This window comes from Musa acuminata, chromosome BXJ3-9 (genome assembly GCF_036884655.1).
Source record: "Musa acuminata AAA Group cultivar baxijiao chromosome BXJ3-9, Cavendish_Baxijiao_AAA, whole genome shotgun sequence".
NCBI classification, from domain to species: domain Eukaryota; kingdom Viridiplantae; phylum Streptophyta; class Magnoliopsida; order Zingiberales; family Musaceae; genus Musa; species Musa acuminata.
The window spans coordinates 18,385,607-18,398,017 of NC_088357.1; the positions used below are offsets into that span (position 1 = coordinate 18,385,607).

At 43.3% G+C, this 12,411-nt stretch overlaps 1 protein-coding gene across 1 annotated transcript; it reads left to right on the top strand.

Annotated features, from left to right (window-relative positions):
- The first annotated feature begins 8,771 nt into the window (after positions 1-8,771).
- LOC135648741 (scarecrow-like protein 8) lies at positions 8,772-10,779 on the top strand. The gene has a single exon (XM_065166663.1). It carries the CDS (start codon positions 8,868-8,870, stop codon positions 10,575-10,577), a length of 1,710 nt encoding a protein of 569 aa, XP_065022735.1. The 5' UTR covers positions 8,772-8,867; the 3' UTR covers positions 10,578-10,779.
- Positions 10,780-12,411: the final 1,632 nt, after the last annotated feature.

Consider the following 12,411-nt stretch of genomic DNA (forward strand, 5'->3'; position numbering starts at 1 on the left):
CAGTGGCACCGCCTGGGCTCAGTCTTTGAGCAAGACTGTGCAATGCAACTACCCCTATCAGGCAGTGGCACCGCCTAGAGGCTTAGTCTCCGAGCTACCAAGCGGTTGTACTGCCCTAGTCAGGATGTAGTACCGCCAAGACCCCGGAAATCCGGGAAAAGACACTTTTGAGCTCCAAATTCAAACCAGTTTGGGGCCTATATAAACCACACCCTTTCCTGCATTAAAGGACAACAAAAGGCACCAAAAATCCAATCTTACTCTATGATTTTTAGAGATCAAAATTGTTGTAAAGGCTAGAAGTTCTCCTCCCTCTTTTCTTCCAAGTTTTGATCTTTCAAGAGAGGAGAGAAAAGTTTGTAAGGGTTGTCTCCTAAGCCCATCAAAAGGAGTGAAACTATAAAAGGGTGGTTGGCCTTCACCTATTGAAGGAAGGCCTCTAGTGGAAGTCGGTGACCTCGTCGGAGGAGGAAGCCAAAAGTGGATGTAGGTCAAGATTGACCGAACCACTTTAAAATTGAGGTGCTCTTTAGTTTGCATTTCTTCTTGCTGCTACATTGCTGTAAACCTCCATATGTGCTTTGTAACTGCCTTTGTATCTTGCATGTTTGTTTTAGATAATAGATCTTGAATATACTTTCGTTGTGATAGAAAGAGCCCGAAGGATGTGTATGTTGCTTCCACTCCCAAAAATTAGCTCAAGGTTCCTAGATCTTTAAGGGAGAATCGATCTGCTAAATGCTTGAGAAATGCCTTGATTTTCATAGGATTGTTGCCTGTGACAATAATATCATCCACATATACCAGAAGATATAATATATTGCTACTTTGGTGATGAAGAAATAAGGAGGTATCAGACTTAGAGTTGATGAAGCCAATTGATGCCAAAAACAAACCAAGTTCGGTGTACCAAGCTCTTGGAGCTTGACGAAGTCTATAAATAGCTTTTTGTAGTTTATAAACATGCTTTGGATTTTGAGGGTGGATGAAGCCAAGAGGCTGCTGCATGAAGACATCGTCAGTTATGGTCCCCTGTAGAAAGCCATTATTAATGTCGAGTTAACGTAAATGCCATCCTTTTGAGATGACCAAACTCAGAATAAGTCTGATTGTTGTGGGTTTAACAATAGGGTTAAATGTCTTTGTGAAATCAATACCAGGTCATTGATGAAACCCTTTGGCCACTAGACGCGCTTTATATCTAGCTACAGATCCATTTGAGTTCCGCTTAATTCGAAAGACCCACTTACACCCGATGATGTTTTGTGTAGGATAAGTACAAGGGTCCATGTAGAATTATGGAGGAGTGCATCATATTCTTCACACATGGCTTTACGCCAGTATGGAGGTTTTTGGGCTTGAGTAATTGTGATAGGTTCAGTGGTCTCTAATGAGAATGTTGTGATAGTATGTAGGTCAAGGATTTGTCATGGTTTAAAAACATCACTTTTGGAGTGTGTTGTTATTGGATGTCTAGGGGCTATAGAGGGTGTTGTAGATATGGCTTGTGGAGGGGCACAAATTAGGGTAGGCTGAGAGACTTCAGTGTCATTGGTCCCAAAAGAGGATAAAGGTAGTGAATGTGATTCCGAGGGAATACCTTCAGTTGTAGGGGAACCTTGTGAAGAAGGGAGAGGCACAATGGAGGGGGTGAGGAGCTATTGCACCAGGAGAAGGAGAGAGTGTGGATCCTGAGGAGAAAGACTGGATGATATTATGGGAGACTCGGTTGACGGGATTGATGGCGTACTCTAGTGACGTATATGTGATGGAGTAGGTCGCACAGCAGGAGACTCAGGGTTATGAAACGGAAAGGTAGTCTTTATAAAAATTGCATGACGAGACGTAAAGACTTTTCGAGATTGGGGTTCATAGCATCGAAAAGCATTATAGTCAAGGGAGTATCCAATGAAAACACAAGGTTTAGATTTTGATGTTAACTTATGTGAGGCATAGGGACGGAGCCATGGATAACATAAACATCCAAACACTGAGTTTTTGATGGTTTGGGGATTTGTGAAATAATTTTTCAAATGATGACTCATACTCAAGGACAAGAGTTAGCATATGATTAATGAGGTAGACTGTAGCTTGAAATACTGTAGTCTAAAAAGTTGGTGGCATAAAGGCTTAGTGTAAAAGTGTGAGACCAGTTTCAACTATATGTTGATGTTTGTGTTTAGCAGAACTGACGAGTTGAGGAGTGTGTGGAGGCGACTTGAGGTGTTGTATACCACAAGCAGATAGGCAAGATGTGAGGGCTTGATATTCACCACCACCATCGGAGTAAACAGTTTTAATTTTAGACTAAAAGAAGTTCTCGACAAATCTTCAAAAGTTGGTAAAGACTGTGGAAACTTCAGATTTATGGTGAAGAGGGTATAACCATGTGTATTTGGTAAAATAGTTTACGAAAATAACATAAAATCTGAATTTGTCAAAGGAAGTGATTGGAGCGAGGCCCCAAACATTAATGTAAATAACCTCAAGGGGTTTAGAGCAAGATATGGAGGATTTTTCAAAGGGAAGTCTATGACTTTTATTACTTAAACAAGCATCACAATAAGTTATGATGTTATTGGTTGTAAGCATAGGAAGAGAATAACGGGAAAGTAATTTTTGCTGAATAAAAGTTGAGGGATGACCAAGACGACGATGCCACACATCAGTTGGAGCTACGACAGAAGAGTAGGCAGTGGGTTGGGTGATTTATGGAACTGACAGCCACTTGTAAATGTTGTCTTTACTTTAGCCTCAGACCAAGGGTGCCCCCGTGTTCAAATCCTTGACAAGAAAGGAGTTATGAAAGAATTTAATTGAAGTTTGATTTTGTTTGCAGAATTGAGAAACAGAAATAAGGTTTCGTTTAATGTGGGGTGCACACAAAACATTCATCTAGCGTAAATGAAGTGCTATGTGAATTAAGCATTGTAGAACCAGTATGAGTAATGGGGAGTCTGTTACCGTCACCGATTATGATATCTTCGTTTCCGCCATAGTCATTGTGGATGGACAAGTTTTGTAAATCAGAGGTGATGTGATGAGATGCGCCGAAGTCCATAATCCAATTTTGATGACCAATAGTCGGAGTACCTGTAAGATTTGCGCGAGGCCAATGCGACATGGGAGGAAGTTTGGGTCGAGTTCTACACACTTTTGCAGAGTGGCTAACTTTGTCACATAGTTGGCAGACAACTTTTTGTTGATTTATGTGATCAGGACGCTAGGGTTGAGGATAATTGAAGTAGCCGCCTTGATGGTTGTAATTGAAATGTTGAGGGGGGGAGGTTTGTTTGGAGCCCACAAGTGCAGGTATGCTAGCCAAACCTTTGTTGATAGATTTGTTGTACCAGGTGCTCTTCTTCTTAGAATTTTGACCGACTTGAGCTGTGATAGATGGTCCTAGCAACTTGTCCTCACGTTTGAGATATATCTCATAGTCAGTCAACTTATCATAGAGTTCTTAAAATGACACTAGCGAATCACGTACGCGTATTACTGCTGCCAATTCCTTGTATTCGTCTCCTAGGCTGTTGAGGATATGGACAGTAACTTCTTCATCACTAAGGGAATAACCTATCAAGGCCAAGTTATTGATGATAATTCTTATGTTATGTAGATAATCAGCAACAGTACTTCCCTCTTGTTTTATCGTCATGAGACCGGACATGAGACTAAGCATACGAGTGCGGGAACGATTGACTAGGGTGGTTAGAAACTTGCACCAAGCTTCGACAGCATTGCCATATGAAGAAATGAGTGGGGCGAGGGATCTAGCGACCGAGGCTTGAATAGCTTGAAGGATGAGACAATCCTGGCGTAACCATAATTTGTGGTCCGGATTTGGTACTGGATTGGGTACGCTTGGGATGTTGAGCATCGCCGGTGGACAACGAAGGGAGCCATCGACATAGCCTAGAAGATTATAGCCAAATAGTAGATTAGAGAATTGAGCACGCTAGGATGCATAGTTGCCACCTTTGGATAATTTAAAGGAAATGAGGGTCATTGTATTTATGGAGATAAGGCTTGTATGTGGGAAAATACTGTGGTTCCCTACAGGAATAGTAATGGGAGCATCAGAGATAGATGATGAGGACATATGGAGGATATGTACCAATATGTGGGAGCAACTAGAAGTCAAAGCGAGACAATGATATGGGAGGAAGAGGTGTTGGTGGCAAATGGTGGCAAATGGGTTGTGGGTTGTTGATCAATATTGACAATGATCAATATTGTGTAAAGTTGCAGATCTCTGTGCAGTAGTGCTGCAGTCTCTGTGCAGCAGTTCTGAAGTTGCAAGGCTGCGTAGGCTCTACTTCTGTAGGAAGAGGCAAAGGAAGGGCAGCAGTAAAGAATGCCGCTGGCGCAAGGAGGAGAAGAGGGTGTTAGGATCAAGAGCACTAAGAGGGGGGGGGGGGTGAATTAGTGCAACGAAAAACTTTCGACGATTAAAACTGCATTCGTACGATGAAATCATTTCCGACGTAAAATCGTTTTCGGAAACTTAACTTGAAAGCGAGTTCGTAAAGGAGTGCAGCAAAAGTAATAAGGATGTGATGGAAGCCCTACTACAGACCTAACTCAATACCGTCAAGTCCTTGGCTCCTTACAGTACTTATCTCTCACTCATCTAGATATTTCATTTGTAGTCAATAAATTATCCCAATTCATGCATCGACCATCTACTATGCATTGGTCTATAGTTAAACGAATATTGCGATATCTTCACGGGACTATCAATTATGGCCTTTTTTTTGGCAAACACTCCCCCCTTCATCTCCATGCCTTTGCTGATGTTGATTAGGCAGGAAATTTTGATGACAGAACATTCACATCGAGGTATGTTCTTTTCCTTGGACCTAATCCAATCAGTTGGAGTTCTAAGAAGCAAAAGACAATTGCACATTCTACAACTGAAGTTGAATACCATGCCATTGCCACCGTTGTTGCAGAACTTAATTGGGTCATGAATCTCCTCAAGGCACTTGGCATCAACATCAACTCTACTCCTATAATATATTGTGACAATGTCGGAGCCACTTATCTATGCGCCAATCCGGTATTCCACTCCCGCATGAAACACATCGCCATCGACTTTCACTTTATGTGAGAACAAGTTATCAGACATCAATTACGTGTTTCTCACATACATACTGCTGATCAACTAGCGGACTCCCTCACAAAGCCTTTCACCCGCAAATTGCTTTTATCACATCGATCTAAGATCGGCATCCTTGATAGAAGCACCGTCTTACGGGGGCATGATAATAGTCAAGATCTCTTATGATAACAACCTCAATAATAGCCAATATCTCCCTAACTACATGATAAGATATCAGAAAGCTGTTAAGGAAAATCATCCTCTATTGAGAAAAATTCTCCCTTCTAAACATGTATAAATATGGAGTATTATGTATTGTTTTAATTAATACAATCTTTTTCTTTCTATTTTATTTCTATCAAATGCAACCCTTTCAACTTTCATTGTAGATGTCAGATTTCACAAATGCATGTAGATGATATTCTTTTTACTTTCAATATTAACAAAAAAAAAAATCTTTTGAGATAATAAAAAATATCTTTCACATATATGAGTCTCTCACCAATCAAAAGTTAAATATAAAGAAATATAAAATATTTACTCCTCCAGGTACCCACTAGGATAAACACGTTGATATATATAATTTCTTCAAGGTAAGAGAAGATATATTTTCTTTCAAATACTCAGTGTTCTTATTACCCCTCATAGGCTCCATAGTAATGCTTCTTATGATTATATCTCCCAATGGATTAATAATAAATTGGGTAATTAGATAGGCTCTAAGCTCTCATTGGTTAGAAGAGTTGCTTTAATTAACTTGGTCTTACTTTCTTCTAGAGTTCATTCCCTTTTGGATGCCCAAAACAGCCGCTAATTCCATTGAGAAAATTGGAAACGATTTCTTTTGACGGAAGTATGATAGTACTAAGAGGATAATTGCCATTTCTTAGGAGATGGTTAGTAGACCGAAGCAGGAAGATGGGCTCGATATAGAAGATAGTGCATTTCATGGCCTATTCCTTGCAAACTTAAGTCAAAGCAAGGAGATTCGGTTTGATGTGGTAAATGCTAAATATCGGATAACATCCTTTGGAGTGATAAATATGCTGCTAGTGGTTTCTAGGCATCCAAAACGAACCGAACATTTCCTTCTGTTTTCTAAATAATTGGAAGTCTAGAAAATGGCATTACGACGAACAGGATTTAGAGGGTCCCTCTGCTCTTTTATAAACCATTATTGCAAGTTTCTTCTGGTCATTTTGGAAAAATAGGAATGAAACCCTTTCTAAGCCTCTGTCCATTTGGTATAAGATCCAAGCTTTGTCTTGAGAAAACACCTCTTTCAAACTGTCCAAGGATGAATATGGTATTGAAACCATAGTTAATTGTCCCAAACACAACGGTGTCTTTTTTTTTCTAACTGTATTGTGATGGTTGTCTGTTATTTAATGCAGCCTTTGCTGGTACAAGTTTTATCATTCGAGACAAATTTGGTTCAGTTGTTGCTATAGGTGGGATGGCAAGGAAGATCTGATCCACAACGAGAGCTGGGCGGTGAGGGATGACCTTCCTTCTACGAGCATGACAAGAAGGCATCTACAGTGTTCTAGTTCGCATAGATCTCTTCAACTGGTTAATATTCTTGAAGGAGCATATATGGCTCAATGGCATCATTCAATCTCCAGGTTAAATATTATCTTTTTTTGTTTTAGCCCAAAATATTTATGTTATAGCATGGGTCCATATTCCTAGAAAAGTCAAATCATTTTTCTCATAATCTTGTTAATCAAGCAAGAATAAAAAGAATATTTCTCAGGCAATTTGTGCAACTTGTGCCAATTCAATCTTCTCAATCAGGCAAGGATAAAATTCTCATGGTTTTTGGTCAACTTTTACTAGTTGAATGATATAGTGTTTTCTTTGGAAGCTTTTTGCCAAGGCCCTTAAGTTGTTAGGCAATGGATTTTCTCATGTAATCAATCTGTGACGATTGTTCAATTAGTATTTACTATGATAATTAACTTTTTAATATATCTATTTCATTGAAGCCTGATTTTCTTAACATGTCTATCTATTTTTGACTTTAATATGATGTTTGATTTATTTATAAATGATCAAGGAAATTAGAGATCTACTGAAATGCTATTTGGGCCCTTTTTGGCTGCCAGTATGCAAAGGATACCATCTATCAAACTCGTTAAAAATTTTGTAGAAAGCTGACCATGAGGGCCAACCGTAAGCTAAACATACTTATAGGCATTCCTTTGCTCTTGTAATGACCCAGCTAGTAATACTAATAAATAGGACTCTAATCTTTTGTTGAAAATTGTTTTATAAAAAAATCTAATCATTTGAGGTAGGATTATGCAATAAGTTAGAAAACATATTAATTAATTTTGAAAAAGAATAAAGTAAAAAAGTTAACAATGTCATTAATTAGATAGGACGTTTTTAAAAATGCTAGAATTAAGCTAAAAAATTTTATTTGACCATTTATTGCTGTCACCAGTAACTAACCGACACAGTATCCACCTAGCCAGTTAATGTATAAAAAAATGGGTTAAATAATGATTTTTATTTTGTTTTTAATTGGGAAATGTAAATATGGGCCAAGAAAAGTTTGTCTCCATCAGGAATAGACCACAACCAATAACAACCACGTGGACGGCAGCAACAAATCAATCAGATACGAGTGTTAGGACGCTGAAAGCAACGGTCGTTGTTAACGTGGGCAACGCTTTCCGGATGGGTTTCCGGTTTCGTGACGAGGAACAGCGGCACGGTCCACCACAAGCGTCCACCTGGGGACCACCAGTCATAGATCGGTTGGTGAGATGGGTATGCGGGGAGGGTGTCATTTTTATCTGTGACGCATCTGCCGAGGCCGAACGACGAAGCACGTCCCATGGGAACAAGCGGCACGGCGAGCTCTGGTGGTGGTTCGTCCACACGCGTCACTAGAATAATAGCAACCGTCAGCTATTTCCCACCAAACCTATCCGCCCCTGCATTCCCCTTCACGCAACTCCCCGGCCCACGTTTTTCACTTCCCTGGCCGCATCGTCATCCCCGCGACCAACGGGTGCTCCGGGATGGCGATCCCGGGAGACCAAAACAAAATAAATAAATAAATGCAGCACGTCCTCCGACCCCGTCCCGTCGCTCAATTGGTGCAGTTAAAAGGGCCCACGTCGCTATCACCAACCGGTAAGCGCCATGGTGGGCGGGAAACAATTATTTTCGGAAAAAGGGGAAGGACGAGCACTAAACCGATATTTGCATCCCGTCCATTGGAACCCGCTTTTCGATTGGGCAGCAGCAGGGTGGGAGCCAGCCGCTGCGCTGTTGCCGCCGCCATTGACGATGTAGGTACGCATGGTGGTAAGTGGGTAGAAGCTCGACCGGGATCCAGACGCGACTCCCAACCTCTGCCGTAGCTGAGAGGTTCTGCCGGCCTGACTCGCCTAACCAAGAGAGCAAGGGCCTCATGATCTCACACCAGTTTGTTACCGTGAGCGTTCGACACGAGCACAGTTAGCAACAGAAAAAGCGAAGGACGGCATCCCAACCGTCTCTTATTTTCTACTTCTGCAGTGAACAGGGCCCGCCCTCCCCTAATGTCACTTTAATTGGAGTGACCGACGAAAAAGGAATACAAATAAAAATTCCGTGGCGGTGTTATTAATAAGGCGAGGGGAGTTGGCTGATACGTGGATTGTCTGCTTTTAGATCCATTGTGTTACCGCAGACGCGGAGAAGAGGAAGACTAGTCACCATGAGGAAAAGCCGTCGCCAACCTCGTTAGGTTTCTTTCTTTCTCCCCATGGCGTCTGGGATACCCGGACGCAAGCTCGGCTACGAGGGAAGCGGAGGTGGCGGTGGAGGAGGAAACCTCTTTAAGAGGACGCTGGCGGATATGGAAAGGCAGCTGCAGAACGCGCTTTTGCTGCGGTCGGTGAGGCAAAGAACTCAGACCATGCCTTCAATCTTCAGTTTTTCTTATGGAGTCGGAGGTCTCGTTTGCAACTCGTTCACCGCCGCTGCGCCGCAGAGACTGGTTTCTTCCTTGCCGTCTGCCAGTTCCTCGGAGTTTGGGTTGCCACGGAAACCCGAGTTGCTCCTCGTCTCGTCGGTTCCGGAGGATAGGTCTCCCGTCTCGGTTAGTGACCAACTCCGGGAGCTGGAGCGGCAGCTCCTGTTGGACGACGAGGACGAGGCCGAGGCCAGCGTGTCGTGCGGCTCCGCCGCCACCCACGCCGAGGCGATCCAGCGGCTGATTTCGCCGCCGCCGCTGCTCGCGTCGCCAACTAACTCCTCTTCTTCCACCATCTCCTTCGCCTCCTGCTCTCCTCCCTCGTCCATGCCCTCCCCACCTCTTCCTCCTTCCTCGAGGCAGATGCTTCTTGATACCGCCACCGCCCTCGGCGAAGGGAATTTGGACGCGGCGACAGCAAATCTGACCCTGCTAAAGCGCGCGGCTGATACGCGAGGTGATGCCGAACATCGCCTCATGGCGGTGATGGTCACCGCGCTTCTATCTCGCCTCAATCATCCGCAAGTGGGAATCTCCCACCCGATCGCGGACCTCCGCAGCCCGGAGCACTTCGCTGCCACCCAGATGCTCTATAGTCTATCTCCCTGCTTCAAGCTCGGATTCGTCACTGCCAATTCTGCGATCTTGGATGCCACGAAGGACGAACCTAAGATTCACATCCTCGACTTTGAAGTCGGGCAGGGTGGCCAATACGCCGCTCTCGTCCAGACCGTCGCCGAGCGCCTACGACTCCGCCCCGCCAAATCCCCACCTGCCATCAGGATCACCGCCATCATCGACCCCTCCTCCCCGTTCACCAATATCAACGCCGGAAACTTGAGGGCTGTTGGCGACCGGATCAAGAAGCTAGCGGAAAGGTTCCGCGTGGTGCTCCATTTCAACATCGTCTCTCTGCGAGTGGCAGAGTTGGGCGCGGCTTCGCTCGGGTGCGAGACCGGGGAGGAGACCCTAGTCGTGAACCTTCCGTTCGTCCTCTCGAGGGTTCCCGACGAGAGCGTCTCCCCGGAGAACCCCCGCGACGAGCTTCTCCGGCGCGTGTGCGCCCTCCGGCCGCGGCTGGTGGCGATTGCGGAGCAGGAGATCAACACCAGCACCGCGCCGTTTCCCGCTCGGCTCGCCGAGGCGTGCAGGCACTACGGGGCGCTGCTGGAGTCGCTGGAGGCGGCGGCGCAGGGCAGCTCGGGCCCAGAGCGGGGGCGGGTGGAGGCCGGGTTGGCGCGGCGGGCGGTGAACGCGGTGGCGGGGGAGGGGGCGGAACGGGTGGAGCGGTGCGAGGTGTTGGGCAAGTGGCGGGCGCGGATGAGCATGGCCGGGTTCGAGCCGGTACCTCTGGGGCCGACCGTGGTGGAGTCCATCAAGGCCCGGCTCGCCTCATCCTGGCCCAACCCGGGGTTCACCGTGAAGGAGGATGCCGGCAGCCTCGCGCTCGGGTTCGCTTGGATGAATCGGGTGCTCACTGTCGCGTCTGCGTGGCGTTAGGCGGAGTTTTCATCAATTATTATAAATATAAATATATAAATATTATTATCGCCATCATTATTAATTATTAATTGTTGGAGACGTGGCCCACTTTTTTTTGTTTTTTACCAGTTGTGATTTGGTTATTGATGTTTATTATGATCAACTTTATAGGGAAAGGGACGACAGGCGTTATATATTGATACCTGTGGTTGTTGATGAACCTTGTAACTCCATCTTAATACCTTCTAATTTTTAATGTTACGTGTTTTAACTTCACACGATTTACACAAACTAAGCTAATTGCACAAACTTAGTCAAGTGATTCACACCTATTACAACGAACCTTTCATCAAATTTCGACATCAGATATGTTAATTTTTTATATATATTTATTTTGTAAAATATGAATGAAGTTTACATGTACGTGTACGTAGAAAACCTTAATGTTAAAGTCGTGAATTTCACGTTAGGATTTAGTCTGCATCCACCTGCACTCTGGAATCTATGACCTCTTTGAGAAGGACAAGGATATGGTGTCGGGGATGTGTCACAGAAGCATAGATCTAGATTATCGTGAGCTCTCGTTACTGCCAGAACAGTACCCTCACAGAAGCATCAGCAGTCGTTGGACACCAATAAAACACCAATAAATCATTTTGATATGCTTGTAAACATCGCTGTCATTACCTATCTGAACATAAGATTGCCACGAGCAAAAAAAGGAACAAAATGGATCCAACATTTTCAAATAAAAATCAGAAAAAAAGAAACTCTTCTATATTTTTCTTTAATTTTCCTATCAAACAAAAACTTGTATTTTCATTTCGATACGTTCATAATCATTTCCACCGAGAAAAAAATATTGTTATGAATGAACGACCACTTTTCCTATTTTATTTTATTTATTTTCGATTAAATGAACACTAGAATAAATATTTTTTATTTTATAAAAAAGGAAAACAAGGATGAGAAGAAGAGAAAAAAACATGGATATACTTGTGGTTAGTTACCTTTGATTACGTACGTGCTCAGGGACGATTACTTAATACTTATCTAGAAAGGCATCGTGCGTAGTTTACATAATGAATAATCCTACCGAAACGTGTCGCCGATGCTGTCTTTCGTGTGCTAGGTTGAACCACAAGTCTCCGCCTATAAAGCAGCCGGCCTTGTGCTCCAATACACGTGTCGTCCAACTGCACAGTCTCGCCACAGTCGGAGTAATCATCCTTCAGCGCAAGGACGATCAAAAATTCCAACCAAACATGTTTCTACGGTAGAAACCACCGAGCACAGCAGCATTTGTGTCGCTTCAGTGGGGATTATTTGATTAAATATCATTTAATCAAGTTCGGAACGGAGTTAATCGAAGGATTAAAAGTAGCAGAATAAGATTGGATTCAGATATTTAAATAGTTAGTTTTAGGCATTCAATCCAATGCAACCCCTGCGATCCAGAACACATCACGTGGTTTTTACGTGCATCCCAAGCTATAGGAGATGAGGAATAGGCAAACGTTGCTTTCAGGCTGTGCTGGAAAACATTCGGTACATTTTCCACTAGAACAGCAGGCACACAGAATCACGGAAAGGAAACCGCATTAAACTCCATCCCATTGGTTTGGTATATAGTTATGTTTGTTAGGATCATATTAAGAGGAGGTGAATTTGTATTTTCGAAGAACTACGATTTGAAAGTTTGATCAATTAATCGATTAATAAAAAGTATAATTAAGAATTACTTAATAAGTAAATCAGTGAGCAATAGTAAATCAAGACAATAGTAAATTGCTGAAAGTAAATGCAAACCGAGTTTATAATGATTCGGTCGTCGTGACCTACATTCACTCCC

Excerpts from the sequence above, each read along its gene's own strand:
- LOC135648741 (XM_065166663.1), top strand. The coding sequence starts at position 8,868 with ATGGCGTCTGGGATACCCGGACGCAAGCTCGGCTACGAGGGAAGCGGA.